The sequence below is a fragment of the Vespa mandarinia genome, chromosome 6 (assembly GCF_050613455.1).
Source record: "Vespa mandarinia isolate Hongniang chromosome 6, ASM5061345v1, whole genome shotgun sequence".
In the NCBI taxonomy this organism is placed as follows: domain Eukaryota; kingdom Metazoa; phylum Arthropoda; class Insecta; order Hymenoptera; family Vespidae; genus Vespa; species Vespa mandarinia.
In genome coordinates, this window is record NC_140815.1 from 4080460 (window position 1) to 4100117 (window position 19658).

The 19658-nt window shown below is 25.9% G+C and overlaps 1 protein-coding gene across 5 annotated transcripts in view; it reads left to right on the forward strand.

Moving 5' to 3' along the window:
* Positions 1-656: 656 nt before the first annotated feature.
* The window catches only part of LOC118440900 (protein fem-1 homolog CG6966), a 44060-nt gene continuing 25058 nt past the window's right edge, over positions 657-19658 (forward strand). Inside the window, exons 1-2 of one of the 5 annotated variants that reach the window (XM_035864628.2) lie at positions 657-830; positions 1739-1960. In XM_035864628.2, coding sequence (XP_035720521.1) covers positions 1862-1960 — 99 coding nt within the window. In that variant the 5' untranslated portion in view covers positions 657-830; positions 1739-1861. Of the gene's footprint in view, positions 831-1069; positions 1613-1738; positions 1961-2157; positions 2177-19658 lie in introns of those variants that run through there. The other 4 variants (XM_035864630.2, XM_035864625.2, XM_035864626.2 and 1 more) reach the window with 4 other exon arrangements.

Below are 19658 nucleotides of genomic sequence, written 5' to 3' on the forward strand. Positions count from 1 at the left end.
AAGATCGATGGGTTTAAACGATGCCTATTTTATTTTATTCATGTTTGTCGTTCAAAATAATATCAAGGAGAAAAGATAGAAAGATACTTTTAAGTCGACGTTTTTAAAAAAATCAATTTTTGCAAATTTTAACAAAATGACATTTGATAATAAAGAATTGATTATATTCAACGTAATCATAACCACGATAATAAGTACTTTTGATTTACCTTGAAATGATCATTTGGCTCGATAAATTTACAATTTTCTTGATCTTCATCGTAATGTGTAATATACAACGTACAACGTTTAACTTGATTAATATCCATCCAGTACACTTCGATAAAATGAAAAATTAAACGATATGAAAAATTCGAGGGACGTGATAGAAATCATTTAAGATTCGAAAATTTCAATTTCCTTTAGAAAAAGTTCGGTATATTAGTCATTGAACGTAGATTAGATTGCCCTCTTGCGTACGAAGTGTGATACTACGAGCGAAGTATTGTTAGGTGGAGCAATCTGGTGGCAAAAGTTGAAATTACGAGATGGGTCATTGATGTTGGTGTCGATCGGTCGGTCGGTCGGTCGGAAAGAAAGTAAATCAGATACGAAAACGGTAGATACAGGCGCAACGATACAAAGAAAAACGTCGATAGTTAGTCAGCTCGTACGAGAAAGGAAGGGGTTGATTGAAACAGGAGCGGGGGAAGTGAGGATAGAGAGATCGAGCGATGTTCTTTAAAAAACGCATGCGCCAGAGCAAGACAAATGCTATTCGTTGAAACGATTAAGACAAGGAGAGAACGAAAACAAGAACGTCACGGATCGAAGCGGAAAGAAAGAGATAGGTATATAAGGATAATTCGAGAGAGGAAGAGAGAGAAAGAGTGAGACCGAGAGAGAGTGAGGAAAAGAGAAAGAGAGAGAGAGAGAGAGAGGAAACGAGAAAGAGAGAGAGAGAGAGAGAGAGGAAAAGAGAGAGAGAGAGAGAGAGAGAGGAAAAGAGAGAGAGAGAGAGAGAGAGAGGAAAAGAGAGAGAGAGAGAGAGAAAGAGAGAACACGACGAGTTTAAAAGAAACGACGATCGATTCGAGCAAGCCGCTTGAGAGTGGTTTAGTCGTCGTTGGTCTGCCGTCGAGTAGGGGCAGCTACTGGCGCGACATCTGTACAGTTATACGAAGAGACGTGCGGTCGCGATAGGAACGAAAGTAGACGACGGAAGGAGTCGTCCGAATCTCACGTTGCGTTAAGAGTATTCCGTTATCTTTTATTCGTACGGAATAAAATTTCGTTCTTATACGTACGTATGGCGAGCGAGTTCGTTTTCGGCGTTATACTCGGTCACGCTCGATATCGCAAAGGGAACGTTCGATATATACGAAAATCTATAGAAAGTTGAACCTTTTGTTTCTTTTCTCTTTTACTTTTTTTTTCTTTTTTTTTCTTTTATTTGTTTTTTTTTCTCTCTCTTTTTAATGTGTAGATTCGACAAGGTATAATACGTAATATTTCGTGACGGGATTTTTTCGTCGATACGCGATAATTTCCTCGGTCATCAAGAGAAGGGAATAATAAAAGAAAACAGGGCGGATTCTTTGTATCGAAAATTTTGGAAAGAAAAGGACCAATTGTAAAACGGCGATTTCTCTTTCTTTCTATCTCTCTCTCTCGTTCTCTCTCTCTCTCTCTCTTTTTTTTTTCTCTTTTTTTTTTCTTTCTTTCTTCCTTACTAACCTATCTTACCTTTAAAACAAAGGAACTTTTAAAGGAGTGAGATAGGAACATTCAACTTGGTAAGAAAGCCTTTGTGGAAAAGGAGAAGAAGGAGAAGGAGAAGGAGGAGGAGGAGTAGGAGGAGGAAAGTGTGCTGGAGAAGATCATGATAGACCATTATACTGTGAGACGCCATGACAAAAAAATGGATTTTGCACTAATTGTCTACAACGCTGCAAGAGACGGTTGCCTGCATCGCCTCAGGGTGAGTACATCATACATTCATATACCATATATACGACATATATAGATAAATCATATATATATATATACATATATATGTATATATATATTTGTATATATATGTATATATATATATATTATATATATACATATATGTACATCACTTGTCTCTCTCGATCGGTTCGTCTCTATTGGACAGTGCAATGGCCACACTTCTTCTCGACCCTAACACCCTCTGGTGAGATATTTTTGTACTTTAACACAACGTCTTTCATCCTGTACATGATCTCTTCCATGAGGAAAAATATATAATGAAAATAAAATAAAATAAAATGAAGTAAAAAAAAAAAAAAAAAAAAAAAAAAAAAAAAAAAAAAAAAAAATTTTCTTCGCGGAGAAATGTTCGCTCGTTTCGAATTAAATATTTTTTTAGACATTATTTCGAAATGAACTCGCATCTTGCTATATATATATATATATAGGTATGTATGTATGTATGATGTATGTATGTATGTATGTATATATTTATATTTTTCAAATCTTATTACATTTTATCACTATAATATTATTTATTACATCCTATACAAAGTTATTTAATGTTGCATTTTTTAAATTTTAAGTTATAATATTAATACGATAATATATACCGGGTATTCGAAACATAAAAAGTTACAAATTTTCAATTCGAATTGTCGAGTAAAATTTTTAAGATAAGATTTATCTTATTTCAGGATTGAAGTATTATTGTTATATATATTTTTTTTTTTTTTTATGGTAGATATCAACTTCATTACAAGGTCAACGTTTATTTTTCTTTGATAAAAATCCTATATTCTTTTTATAACGACAATGTATTCTACGGGGGAAAAAAGGAAATAAGTAACTTCTGTACAAAAAAAGTTTTTTTTTTTTTACTTAGAGCCCTAAAAAAATATTGCTTTTAAAAAATAAAACTTCGATTGGAATCATTCGATCTAAATATAGAAATCAATATTTCAAACTAACAATTGATTTTAGAGTTGTTTTAAAATATTGATTGGACAGATTTAGGGATGAGGATTGAAATTCAATAGGGATGTTGTAATAGTAAATAAATATGTATGTATTTCATTGATATCGTTATTAATTAATTATAACTCGAGCTCGTTAATTTAATTAATTATTGAACAAATCGCCGATCGTATCTGAGAGAATGTTCACAGTTTTAATTATAATTTGCCATTGGTAAATTACTTTTATGGTTTTATTGAGAGATCTTCCTATGTTTATAGAGCTTCCTTTTTCTTTCCTTCATTTACTCATGTAAATATATGCATTACTATATATATATATAATATTATATATAACGTTGTTGTTGTTTCATATATATATATTATCTAATCAAAGGTTATGATTAACTTAATATATCATTAATCGTATTACGATTAAACTTTTGATTACCTCCAAGTAAATAATAAAATTGTTTTATACATTATTTCTAACTAATTTTTTTATTTTATTTTTATTCATGAAATAAGACAATCATTTCGCTGAGGATAAAAGTAAGAGTACTTTGTATGATTATATAATTGTATTGAAAAAAAGAATTTTATATATATATATATATATATATATATATATATGTATATTATAAGATTGAGTTAGGGAATATTATATAATTGTATATTATTAAATTTGTATTACATAATCATATTTTAGTTATGTAATACAATATTTTATATTGTATAAAAAATGAAATAATATATATATACATATATACATGTATATATACATATATATATATGTGTGTATGTATAGGTTATATTTATATAGATATAAAATAATATTTGACGTATTGGTTGCACATAGTTTTTCTCTTTTTTTATTTATTTATTATTTTTTTTTTTTTATACATCCAAATTAATTAATTTTATGTCAATTATATTTGCTTTGGACAAGAATTTTTATATAAAAATTAAGAAAATAAAAAAAAAAAAAATAAATAAAAGCAGTCAAGTATCGCCTATCCCAATTTTAGTCAATTTCAAATGATGTTCATTAAGTAATCAATTTTATTCTTCTTTTTTTTTCTTCTGCTATTTTTAACATTAATCGATATATTTGTATGACGTTAATCGATGTATTTTTAACGGCAATGAAAACACGCTTGATTAATTTCTTTTTTCACAGATGTACGTTTGTTAGAGAACACTTGGTAAAAAATAAAAAGAATTGCATATACAGGGTGTCTCGTTTCTATCAACGTCATATTAAACTTGAAATTAAGATTGATATTATGATCATGGCCTTGACATGTGAATGCATTTTACAATTAAATTTATATCCGTTTTCTTTTCATTTTTTTCTTTTCTTTTCTTTTTTTTTTTTTTTTTTTTTTTTTTTATTAATTCTATTTATAAATAGTATGGAATTTATTATGGTTTCAATTTGCAATAATATGTAATAATAAAATCAGGAGGAAAGCGATATCGAATAGTGTTTTTTTCATTCATTCATAATATTTCTTATCATTTTATCGATTCAACTATATGATTATTGACTGATAATAGTAGTAATCTGTATAAAAGTGTGGAATAATTTTTGTTTTTCTTTCTTTGACCATCTGTAACAATACGTGCAATAATACGTATAATAATAATTTGGTATCATACACACATAGAGACAGATGTATTATATACATATCTATTCTTGAAATTTTTTTTATATTTTATCATCAGCAAATAAATTCTAAGCTTTTCATAACATTTCTTAATTATAATATGGCATAATTATGACAATATATAATAATAAGTATAATTTTTACAAATTATATAATTTTTTTTTTTTTTTTTTCTTTATTTGTAGACATGGACAAAAAAATATATTGGATATAAAAAGGAATGCGTTTGTAATGACATATCTTTAATTTTATTAACATTTTATTTCATTTTTTTTTTTTTTTTTTTTTTTTTTTTTTTTTTTGCAAACTTTTCACGCTCCATTAAATATATAAAATATTTTGATATAGCGAAGTTATATCAATTCAAATTATTATTTTTTCTGTCAAACAATTAAATATTTATAAACTAATAGTTTATAAATGTTTGATAAAAGTATAACTTATTTCCTTGAATATTAACAAATAGTAGATACGATACGTATGTACATATAAACTAATCGCATATCTAATCGCATATCTAATCGCACATCGAATCGATGAATATTAAAACAACGGACGAACAAAGAACGTCGTTTGCGATGGTTCAAAAAAGAAAAATTTTACGTGAGCGATACGAATTGAAATTGAAATGGGAATGTGATACTATTTATTTACGTATGTATGTCTCTACCTTTTAATGTGTATTTATTTTGTTTATGATTTTTTACACTTGAAAATACGAAAACAATGGTAACGTAACGAGTGTGATTTCTGTTAATGAGCATGTAATACGCTTGAATGCTTATCTTCGACATTTTTTCTTTTTCTTTTTCTTTTTTTTTTTTTTTTTTCTTTTTTTTTCTAAAATTAAATACTTGTAGGAGCGTTTACGTTCATTTTCGTTTTTTAATTTTTTTTTCCTCTCCAATCCAGTCGAAATTATTTATTTAGTCGTAAATTTTTTATTTAGTCGTAAGGCTAATAAGACAACGTTTAAATTGTATTTATTATTATTATTATTATTATTATTATTATTATTAGTAGTAGTAGTAGTAGTAGTAGTAGTAGTAGTAGTAGTATCATTATATCATTGTTATTATATAATTCAAAGTATGAGGATCTAGTTTTCGAGTGATTTTTTATATAAGTGTGCGGAGAGAGTAAGAGTACATTGGATATAAACCAAAGAGGGATGTAAGTTTTATTATGTGAAAATTTATTGTTTCAAAAAAAATTATGAAAAAGTTATCATTCGTTAAAGATGTTTGTTGAATTCTGTAGTTTTTCTAATGACGATGCATCCATGAATAATGCGACGATCAATAGATCGAATGAAGATTTAGGTTTTAACATTAAATTTGGAAATCGTCGGTTTATAAAAAGGTTTATATAAATATTTATTACTATTTATTTCACGTTTATTATGTTTTTCCAAAGTTATCTATTACGATCTTTTTCTTTTTTTTATTTTCTTAAATTATGCAATTTGTTCAGAGACACAAAATGATTTGAAAACCAGTTTTAGATTTTTATTTTTAAATTTCGAAGCACTCAATCGACACTTAAAATTTTATATTTGAAATAAATTTCCTCTATAATCAGCCTTGAAAATTTTATTATGTGTTTTCGATATATATATATATATATATATATATATATATATATATATATATGATTAGAATATAACAGATATAAGATATAATAGAAATTCAATTGATTTGTAAACTTTCAAAAGATTATTATTTATTAATTCAATATTTTGAAATATTTAATTAGTATTTCAAATACATTATCATTATTAATAATAAAATATCGATATGTATAATGTAAATGACGCAACCCTTATCCTTAATTATTTATAGCGATCAAAATATTTATATATATTGGTCATTTATTTTACAAGATACTTGTCATTAATTAATTTATAAAAATGATCAAATAAATGAACAATATGTGCCATAAGAGGATAGCAACGTAGAATGTACATATGATATTAGTGTACTTACACTTTTTTTATCAAAATTAGAATTGTATGTATACATACATATATATATATATATATATATATATATATATATATATAAAATATTTTGACATTTCCCAAAGAACAAAAGAAAGAGAGAGAAGGAGGGGAAAGGAGGGAGAGAGAGAGAGAGAATTGTTGATAATTTCACTGTCGATCGATGATAAATTAATAAGATTCGAAAAATATCATTCGATAATCGAGTATTATTTTATTGTATTAGTCTACGTGATAGCTTTAGCGAAAGGATAGGATTTTCTGCTCTCTTGGCTCGAGTTTATCTCGAGTAGGAAATAGCCGTGGCAAACGGTGGTTATATTTAGGAGTAGTGAGACACATCTTTACAGTCGTTCGTACGAAGCCGTAGAGTTTCTCACTTCGGTTGGCTTTTCGTTGGTCTATGCACTTTTGTATGCATCTCTCTCTCTCTCTCTCTCTCTTTTGCTCTCTCACTCACATACTTCCTTACCTCATGTACTATGCAAAGAGGAAAAAAGAGAGAGAGAGAGAGAGAGAGAGAGAGAGAGAGAGATTTTCATACTGATTGGGTAATATCAATCACGCGCAGTGGTCCCCAATCTTTTCTTTCGTACAATTCATTTTTGATATCACGTTCACAGCTTTCGCTTTTGCAAACTATTACGTGATAGACATTACAAGGGGTGGGAAGGGGGTAGAGGGGAAAGAAAGAGTAGAAAAAATTTCTAAACGAAATTCTTTTTATACTATATATATATAGAATAAGATTCAGCAATATGTATATATATGTATATGTATGTTGTATGTATTCATAAGAAACATTTCTTACGCAATTATTCGTCGTAAAATTCAACCATGAAGACTTCACGATAGACAATAAGTTATTCGAACTCTTCGATGTTTCCTCATAGTTGATGTCACGTGCATTTAATTGTGAATTTCGCGTGAGAGAATTTAACATGAATTCGAAATTATCTGGTTGTAAATACACTGTTCATAATATACATATATATATATATATATATATATATATATATATATATATATATATGACGTTGATCGTTAAATATTAATGAGAATTCAAAATGACTTTTAGTTACAAATATTCAAGTTCCATTAAACGTATATTATATACTATAATTATCGTATTAATGTTAAGATAGTAATAGATCGATGAGCATAATAGAAAAGAAAAGAAAGAAAGAAGAAAAATCTTTTTGGTTTCTTTTTTTTTGTCGTCTAAACTTTTTATTTTACAATGACGTAGTCATTGGATGCTTAACCGGGTCATTGTATAAATGAATCAGTGCAAATACGCATATGTAAAATATAAATGATAATGATTATTTATTAGAATAGGTTAAACTTAGGAGATATTAGCTGTTTATTTTTCTTTTACGGTAGACAAATCTGTGTATATGTGTGGCTGTCTTTCTCTTTCCTCTCTCTCTCTCTCTCTCTCTCTCTTTCTGTGTTTGTGTGTATATGTGTGCATACACAATTGATTATAGAAATATTAGGACAATGTTAGTACATCGAATAAATGTTTTTTTTTTTTCTTTTTTTCAATCGGAATAAATAACTCCGATTAGAGTAGATTTGAGTAAATCTCCATAGATTAGAAATGAGAAAAGATGTTAGTACGCCCTGTATACTGTATCGATATAAAAAAAAAAAAAAGAAAAAAATAACGATACAAAACAATTTTTTCTTTCTCGTAGCATTGACGTAAAAAGAAACATATTAATTATAAGTAAGGTTATTACAAGTATTCTATCGAGCGTTTTTATAAGAACACACATAAAAATGGAATTTATGTATGACCGATTAAATCACACGTTGAGCATAGTTATGGTGGATAATTGGTAACAACGTTGTCGAACATATTTAACATTATATACTTCGCGTAAAATTAATGCTAATCGACACGATCTCGATGATAGTCGAGGTTAAACTTGGTAAGAAGGTAACTCGAGGTAATGTCAATTTATCTTATTTACACTGGTGTACGAACTATTTATACTTATGGCCTCCTTTTTTTTTTTTTTTTTTTTTTTTTTTTCTTTTTTTTTTTTTTTTTAATAAAAATGTTATGACCGATCTTACAGAATTTATTTTTCACGCGTATAATATATCGCATTTTAAAAGTATATAAAAAAAGAAAAAAAAAGAAAAATTTGTTATTTGTAAATTTTATTATCGTCAAGAATATAAAATTAATAGAAAAGTTGCGATTAAAAATTTTCTATGATATTTTATATTGATCAATTCTACGATAGAAACAAATCTTACGATAAAATTAAAAATCCGATTTTGTTTGGTCAATATATGTAGTAAACTATTAGTATATAAGTGGTTAGTATAAAAATAATTAAATGTCAGGGTTACGTCCAGGTTTATTATAAATACCGACCATCCATTTATAACATATTAACAAATTGTTATAATTACAACTACTTTAATTAAAATACCAAAAGTTTTTTTCTATTAAATTCAATCAATAAAATTTAACCAATTGAAATTGATTAAAACTTCGTGATTTCATTGTTTTAAAATTACATTCATTTAAACTACAAATGTATATAAAATGTATCGTATCGTATTAGTGACGAACATACAATTTTCGAAATAAACAATTAAATTCGAATGGTGTAACGAACGAATCATTCCCTCTTATAATTCAGGAAAAATAATCCGTGTGGAATTTCGTAAAATTAGTTGTATTTACGAACTCGACAGTTTATTTCGAGTTTCAAAATCTTTTGCCAAATCTCTAGCAAGTGAAAATTGGTATACAATATATACGTATGTATGTATGTACTGAAACGTTGAAAACGTATAGGTACATTACATGTACGAGTTGTTTTTAATTCAGTTAATTATTCGTTAAAGAATAAAAGCTCCCTTTTATTTTCTCTCTTTTTTTTTTTATTTTCCTTCTTGTGAACGTTAACAAGAAAAATAAAAAAAAATAAAAAAATAAAAAAAGGGAGAAAGAAAGAAGAAAAAATTTCATATAAGAAAATTCAAGACGAGCCGTAACGTTCTTTTCCTTCTTTTTTTTCTTTTTTCTTTTTTTTTTTTATTTCGGTTCATTTAGAAAAAAAAAAAAAAAAAAAAAAAAAAAAAAAAAAAAGAAGAAAAAAAAATCGTCGACGAAGATCTAAGTTTATACATTTAAATTATATACGATAATCGATAAAATCAGAACGGATACTCTGAAATGTGTGAATTGACCTTTAACTTTCAATCTCTTCTTTTTTTTATTTATTAATTTTTTTTTTTTTTTTTTTTTTTTTTTTTTTTTTTTATAGGCAAAGAATATTTTCTATTCCTTTAAGCTCTCGATGTTCATAGAATATGATATATGTATTGATCTTGACTGATATAGTATGAATAAATATGACTGAGTAAAGAATAATTGAAACTATACTGTGATCGTAATGACGTAACGAAGATTTAAGTGGGACTGAATTGAAATCTGTTAATCGATTTTTTTAAAACTGTTATTACCTTGTCTTTCACCTTGATAAGTTTCATCGATTATCCGCGAAACTAAAGTTTACATCAATTAGACGTGAATCACGTAGGTGAATTATGCGAATTTCAAGAATTATGAGTTATGCGAACATGCCATTATTCTATAACAAATTGTTGCAGATCAGAATAAAAAAAGAAGGAGAAAAAAAATGACCTATCATTATAATGTTTATGAGATGTAATTTTTTTCTTTTTTTTTTTTTTTTTTTTTTTTTTTTTTTTGAGAATCGATAAGAAGAAAAAAGAAAAGAAATAATGAAATCTTTTTTTTTCCCCCTCTTTTTATTTTTTTTGCACAACTTTGATTAATATTAAAACAAAAAAAGATCTAATGGTAGATTCTAGTAGGGGCGTTGGTTTAAAATTATTCTTTGATCGATAATATGTCGACTGTAATCGTTATAAATAAAAAAAAAAAAATAAAAAAAAAGAAAAAAAAAAAGAAAAAAAAAAAGAAAAAAAAAAGAAAAAAAAAAGAAAAATGAATGTTGCAATCTTTTAACAGTATTACCAAGCCTAACGGGATTTTCTTTAATATTCCATTTCATTTTCTATCCTATTTACATAATAATTGTTCTTTACACAGCACGAAAGAGCATTGCTATAGATAATTATTATTTGTTAACATAACGCAAACGTGATGGGTTAATACGCGATTACTATTTCTATTGAATTCAATCGACGAACGTTATCTACATTGATAAAATGTACGATGTTATAATGCGAAAACGTATGTAGGTTATCGTTCATATATATATATATACGTATACATACGTTTTCGCATTATAACATTTATATATATATATATATATATATATATATCGAATGAATGATTTGATCATGATATTTGATAAAATTGATCGATCGGATTTAATTTTGTCAACTTGAGTTAAAGCCAAACGAAAGTAATAACTAAACGTTTGTAAGATAAATCATGAATATGATCATTTATCTTAGTCTATGAATTATGTTAAAGATTTTCATTTGACTAGATGACATTGAAGTTATTCGAGGAGACTAGTTCTCTTCAATCGATTCCATGTAATATAATATTATACATGTGTTTGATATTATGTAAATTAATTTACGTATGTGTGTATCTATCTATATGATGTATATGTAGATATGTGTATGTATAAATTGATATTTATTTTAGAATTAAAGATTTCAATAATATTTCCAAAGAACAATATCATGTTAAAATATAAAATAATAAAATCATATAATGTATGTGTTAATAACATCTTTTATATATTGCAATGATGATGATGATAATAATAATAATAATAAAAATAATAATAATAATAATAATAATAATAAAAATAATAATAATAATGATAATAATACAAATAATAATTTATTATTATTCTTATATATTTTTATATATATATAAGAATATAATTGTATATATTTTTTCATTTTTTTAAAATATTTTTTTCCGTAAATCGCCCGAATCACAATACGTTCAAGTTTTTAGGAATGCATCAAGTCAGGGTTATAATTCGTGAATTGGACGATTTGTTCTTGTTTAAGAAGAAAGAACAATTGTTTCCACGATGGATGCCGTCGATGATGTGATAAGAAGAAAAAGAAAAAAATTATTATTTATATCTATTTGTACATATGTGTATTATATATCTGAACAGGAAATCCGGCTAAATGAAATATTCTGGTTTATTCAGTTACAATCGACTAAAGAAATACTTAAAATTACTTACAATTAGTTTGTAACTTATTAAGAAGGAGTGCTTAATTCGCAAAAAAAAAAAACATTAATAATCTCATTCACATATGCAATAATTATATTCGATCAATTTTTAAATATCAAACTATTGATATTTAAATATCAAAGATTCATCGATGCAGAAATAAACGAACATAAATTTATCAAACAAAACTTTGAATTTTCATAGAAGAATCGATATTTTTATAAAAGCATCAAATGATATATTTACGACTTGGATACATACTACTCTATACGTCATCATTATTAACGAGCTGGCATTGATAATATTGATTTAGTATATCGGTCTGATTACTATTTACGTATATACTCGATGCGCATATGTGAATATCCACATGTACAATTTATCGGTCGTTGAATGATAATATCGCAATGTTAAAACAAGTTTTCTAGAGTTGAGGAAAAAAAAAAAAAAAAAAAAAAAAAAAGAAAAAAAAAAAAATAAAATAAAATAAAAGAGAAAAAAAAGAAAAAGAAAACATAGTATCATGAGACCACAGTTTCGTACTCGTTACTTTACTGTGGACTTGTTTAGCCTATATTGTCGGACAAGTTCTGCACGTGAAGGATGATTTAGCTCGTATATCAAATAGGATATTGTAGGACTGTTTGCTCCGGATTTCTGTCACCATTTTTATAGACTTTTAGTTACGCGTCTTTCTGATATTTATCAAGAGTAACCACGTCAGCATTCCTATTTCTCGTATATCTTCGAGTGGGTGAGGGTGTGTAGGGGTTAAAACTATAGTTTGGCGCTATCCGTTTCAACGACGACTTGGCTCTATTATAGATCGATAAAATCTAGATTGGTCTTTATCTACGGTTGGCATCGTGTAATCGATCTTTTACGTTATACGTTAGTAATAATAACAATTATTATTATTATTATCATCATTATTATTATTATTATTATTTTCTCTTTATAGAAAATTTAAACGACTGCATAACCATGTTAAAAGATAAAAAGAAAGAGTAAAACAAAAGTAAAAAAAAGGAAATGTTAAATAGTTCTACGCTATACTGGTTATTGACTTTTAACGAAGTTATATTTAGATACTCGAATAGGCATATATAGTTTTTTTTTTTTTTTTTTTTTTTTTTTCTTCTTTTAGATATCTTGCATTTATTATCGCGTTATTGATCGATTTTATTCGAGTCAGAGTTCTTTTTTTGTCCTTTCTTTTTTTTTTTTTTTTTTTTTTTTTTTTTTTTTTTTTTTTTTTTTTTTTCATTCGTTCTCTATCTATTTAATTATCGCCACGTGAACTATTCGGACGAAAAGATTGAATTTTTTAATGATATTTCTTTAAAAAATTTTCTTGTCGTTGTTCTCTCGCTAATTTCAACGATCGGCAGGTGTGAAATTTAGGTTAAGATTACACATATGCGAGCACATCAACTGAACGTTCCAATTACCGAAATAACTCGAAAAAGAGAAACGACAGGGATACAACCAGTCTCAAGATCCCGCTCGCCCACTCTCTGACTTATCAAATTAGTATGATTTTTAATCGAGGCGAATGTTTAATTTAAATAATTTATTTTTGTCCCTGTAATCAAATTCTAAGGAATGAATATAGATAATTTCGAATAGCTTAATAAAGAGTAACATTATATTTTGATAAAAAATTTTAAATAAATGAACAGTATATATAATAAATATATATTATAAGTTATGCAATTTATTGGAAATAATTAGTGTTATTAAATACAAGGAAAATAGTTATATGCACTGAAAATATTTATCATTGATTAATAAAAATATTCCTCAAATAAATAGAAACGAATTAATTTATCTTATCCAAAAAAAAAAAAAAAAGATAGAAACTATAATTTCACTTTAACAGGAATGAGAAACTAATGATTAATTTATCTCTTTCTTTTTTTTTCTTCTTTTTCTGTCTTTTTTTTTCTTTTTTTTTTTCTTCTTTTTCTGTCTTTTTTTTCTTTTTTTTCTTTTTTTTTTCTCTCTTTTTTCGCGTCACGAGAGTATTTAAATCTCCATTTTTCCTACTTTATAAATTAATCCTGAACTAGATAAGAAGAGAAAGCAGCGGAAAATATAATTTCTTTTTTTAATAGGAGGAAAGAGACGAATAATTTATTTATTTATTTATTTATTTATTTATTTATTTATTTATTTATTTATTTATTTATTTTTTCTTTATCATGAAAGTTATTATATCTTCATTTTCTCTTCCTTTAAGAATATTATATCGTATTTTTCAACAAATACCAAACCATTTCTAAATTTTAAGGGAAATACGCTTTATTATATATATATATATATATATATATATATATATAAAATAATTATTTGTTATTAAAAATATTTATAAATTTTTCTTAAACATAAATATTGAAAACAAATAAGAATATTATTAGCAATATGACTACTAATCGATAAAAATTAAGCTATTAATTAATTTGTCTTTCAAGGTATAATATTTTTTTTTTTATTTTTATTTTTTTTATTTTATTTTAAGAACTATTATTCACGATCGACAAAATGAATTATTGAATTTTCTCGATCATCACGACAGTTCTATTTCTTAGATTTTCGTTATATTGAAGGGAAGCAAAAGTTACGATTCATTTTAACAAAATTCGAAGTATTTTAGTTTCAGATTTAACGGACATTTTTTTTTTCTTTTTTTAGCGAAATAAAATCACGGTAAAAAATCAAGACGATACTTTTAGTCGCACGAGAGATAAATTTTCCGTTCTGTTTAAAAATCTGAATCCTCGGTTAACATTTTTTACCGTTTAGGTTGTGAAGAAAAAGGGGGAAAAAAAGAAAAGAAAAAAAAAAGGAGAAAAAAGGATGTGAATTTCTGGACGAAATAACATGACGATGAAAGCTACGAGATAATTATAGACCATATGTATGCACATGTGTACATATGTACGTATATACACAGACACGTCTCTATGTCTCTCTCTTCTCGAAAAGTTCACAGGAACTCATGGTAATATCAGTTCTCGAAAGGAGAGCAAACTCTGCTCGAAAGTTGACTCGAAATTCGCGCTGATTTCCCAAGGTGGACTCGTTACGCTTGTAACACGCTCCGAATAACTCAACACGTTTTTTTTTCTTTTTTTTTTTTTTCTCTAAAGTCGAAAGCTTCTTACGCAACACATGTATATATATATATATATATATATTTATAAATTTTACTGCAAAAATTTTAATCTACTCTAAAAGTTCTACTTTACTTTTTTTTTTCTTTGGTATATAACATTTCAATTCAAAATAATAATCGGATTAAATTGATATAATAATAATACTATATATATTTATATTAAAAAAAAAAAAAGAAAAAAAAAGAGAAAAGAAAAAAGAAAAAATCTATCCCATTCAAAAATTTGGAAATTTTTCCATTTTCACTGTCTTCCAATGATACTCTAATTTTATGTATTATATTCTATCGAAATTTTACGTATTTTACGAATGCTTTTGGCAATTTTGAAACTGTGTTCTATGAAAATCTTATTCGCAAACATTTTATAAAAATATGTATACACCAGTCTGTATACATTCGAACACACACATGCACACACGCACACACACGTATGCACGCACGCACAAATGTAAATGTATATATGCACTCGTGGTGCACGTAGCCGAGCACGCAGACGTTTTCCTCAGCGACTTGAAAATCGATAAGCTCCGCTATGTTCCATCTCTCTCTTTTCCACGACGTAAATAAGTAAGTACAGTCAGGCTACCAACCAACCAACTAACCAACCAACCAACCAGTTAACCGACCTTTCCTCGACCACCGAACCTTCCCCTTCTTTCGTTACAAACGATAATCGGCTGACTGTACGGAAGGTTTCGCCCGACACCTTGACCTTGCTCGAACTCTTCGACTTTCATTCTTAGCAGATACATACATATGTATTCTTACTCTCCGTCTCTAATACTCTTATTTATACTTTTTTTTTTTGTTTTGTTTTTTTTTTTTTTTCTTTTTAAACATCGTTTCCTTACATTAGATATAATAATTGTATAATTAAAATCCTATCGATGGTGTAATAATCGCCTGTTATTGCCGCCGTTGTTAAGATCATAAATCGCATAAATTTTGCTTTGAATTAATTATGATTGATGGGTATTTTAAGTTTATTTATTCAATTTTTTTTTTTTTTTTTTTTTTTTTTTTTTTTTTTTTTTTTTTTTTTTTAATACCGCATACAAAATAGAAATTCAATCTAATATTGAAAATTATATTAGAGATCGCATAATTTTTCTGAATTTTATACGTAAAAAAAAAAATAAAAAAAATAATAATAATAATAATAAAAAGAAAATTAAAAGCATGATTAAAATTAATTTTCGATATAAAAGATTTGTTTAAATCCTTTCAAAGGCTTAAGATTTTTAACGATCCTTTTTTAAGAACATAAAATTTACATTATTTCCTTTTTACAACTTTTGAATAAAAATTATAATATTATTCTTATATAATTTAAGAATATCCTAATTTTATATATTTATGAATTGAATTTATGAGTAAATTTTAAAGGTCATGTAAAAAAATTTCTATTTATAACAAAAGGATGTTACGAGTTATAAATAATTAATGTATCTATCGATCGCTTATATTATACTCATTGCAACGTGTGAAATTCTAAAAACTATTATAAATAAGAGATCGTATCTTATCTCGTATAAGTTGCAGGTTTTCAATCGATAAAAAAATTTTAATGAGATAAGAAAAATAAAAAGAGAACAAGATAATGATTTTCTAAAATAAAATAAAATAAAAAAAAGAAAAAAAAAAATAGAACTCGATGACGGTCTATAAGTACGCCTGTAAAGATGTAAAAAAAGTTTATAGATGATTTTAAAAATCAATTAGATCTTTTTCAATTTTACTTTTACAATTGTAACTTTACAATCTGAAAAGAAAAAAAAAAAATCAACGTAAAGATTCTCCTTAAAATTTAATTGATTTATAAAATCATTTAGAAACTTTTAAACCACCTTATATTAAAATCCGTCATATTGATGTAGCAATTTGATTTATAGTCGACGTATTTTATCGTTATGTCTCGTTAACCATCCGTCATTCTTATGTAATTTATACTAATGATAAATTTTCAAAGTCGACATGGTTGAACGAACATTATCGATAACTCCTCGAACAAACATCATCTTACAAATATATTACTAATAATAAGATATCTTTTTCTTTTTTCTCTTTCTTCCCCCTTTCGTTAATTTATTCTATTTAAACTTCGTTACTTTACTAATTACATATAACAAAGTTTAAGTCTATTATATAAAAAAATGGTTTTCCTTCTTTCAATATTTCTTTCCTCTTAATCAACGACTTTATCTTTCTATATATTCTTAAAGATAAAATAGCTCATTTATCAGTGACAATAAAAACGTAAAATGTTTTCACTGATTTCATCTTAGATATATATACGTATATATATATATATATATATATATATATATATATATATATATATATAACTGTTCCTAATCTTAAAAGGAAAGCAATTAAATATGTACAATATATATATAGTACATTTGTACATATTTAATGGCTTTCCTTTTAAGATTAGGAACAGTTCGTCTTAGAAATGAATCGATGTTAACAATATGACATGTTATTCTCATTTTCTAATATAGTCGAAACATATCAATCATTCTTAGTCGAAGAAGAATAAGAAATGTCACTTTACTCTCTGCATCCCTTATATACCATTATTCTCCGCATTCCTTATACCATTATTCTTGAAGTACCATAAATTCATAATTCTGGATATTCCTTTTACCATTAATCAGAATATCCGTTATACCATTACTCTGTGTAACCCATATACCGTTATTCTATATATTCGTTAATTCATAATTCTGGAAGTCCCATTAATCCATAATTCTATATAACCTTTATACCATTAATCTACGCATATTTTACACGATTATTATTTTTTTATAGATTTCTTATATTATTATTTTATGAATCTCTTAATTTCATCATTCTGCGAATTCGTGAATCTATTAATTTTAATAAGAATCCGTGAATTCGTTAAGAAAAAAAAAAAATTTATATTAAGAATATCTTAAATTAGAAAAGGAATTATGAAAAATAAAATTTAATTGAAAATTCATGGAAAAATTGCGAGTTTGTTATTTCTATATTGTACTTAGTACTTAGAGTTTCTCATAATGGAAACAAAGAAAGGTGGTCACAGTTGGTTATGGCTTTCCTGCTTTTCACTTGTACATATATACAAGAGGAGTGACCCGAGAAACGTGCAGTCAACTCTTGTAGCACGTTCTAATATTACACAGTGGAATACGCACTCTGTGTGAGTCAGGGGCATAACCGGCGGCCACGTAGCAAAGCTGTGATGAGAAAACTTTCAAATACGACAAAAAAAAAAAAAAAAAAAAAAAAAAAAAAAATAGAAATAAAACCACCAGCTTATTCGTTTTCGGTCTTTGATGATCCTTTTAACCTTCTTCTCTCCTTTTTTTTCTTTCATTCTTTTCTTTTTTTTTTTTTTTTTTTTCGTTATTTTTTTCCTTCTTTGCCTTCGAGAACAGAGTACAAAGTACAGCTTGAAAAATAATAGAATTTCCTACTATTAATAGAAATAAAATAATCCAACTACGTGGCATTCTTTTTTAAATTATATACATAGGAATATAAATATTTGTAATGGCTATTATTATACAGTCAAATTAATAAAAAAAAATACGAGAGTCTTGTAAAAGGAATCATGAGAGTTTCTACAATGATTAATAGGCTTCGTATGAAGAAATAACAAAGCATTGAATATTTTTCATACTTTTTTATTAAATAAATTTGTTATATATTAAAATTAATATATTAAAACAAATTAATAATAAATATATTTAATAAATAATAAATATATAAAATAATAACAAAAAATATATAAAATAATAATAAAATATATAAAATAATAATAAAAAAAATTAATAATATATTAAATTATAATAATAATATATATATATATATATTATTTAGAAATTTTTCAAAATAATTTCTTTTTTTTTCTTTTTCTTTTTTCCCCGTATTCATTATTTTTTTCTTTTTTTTTTTTCTTTTTTTTTCTTTTTTTTTTTTTTTTTTTTTTTTTTATATGTCAATGCCATAAATCCTTTCGAAACAATTAGTGTGCGACATCATTGTAAAAACGACTATCTAACGTAAATAACTTGTTGATTGGCTTTACGATTTCCTGGTAATTTCATACATTTTTTATTTACTGTTTATTTTTAATTAATATGATAACTTCACATAAAGACGTAGTTACTTGGTATTTCGAAATATCGATGATTGTATTACCTTGAAGTCTGTTGAAGCATTAAAAAGATTTACTCGTAAGTTAAAAACTTTCTTCGAATCTCTATAAGAGTATCCTTTTTCTTCGTGTATGTAAAAAAAAAAAAAAAGAAAAAAAAAGAAAGAAAAAAAAGAAAACCATGAAGTAAAATAAAACTTTTACATATCAAGTACTTCGAATTGTATATATCGTATATCAAGTGTATCGTTTCAAATTTAGTTCCGTTAAAGGAAATTGATATCTGAAGAAAATAAGAGAATGCTTTCCATTGAGTCATAGATATCGAAGTAATGGTACAAATACATAATTCATGTACAAGTATATAATTTTGAACATTCGTTAGACCATAATATATTCTTAATACATTGTTAAAAATATTTTAACGATTAGATATAAGAAATTATACTGCAATAATTACGATGATTAACCAATAGAATTTCTTTATGTAAATTACACAGGTAAGA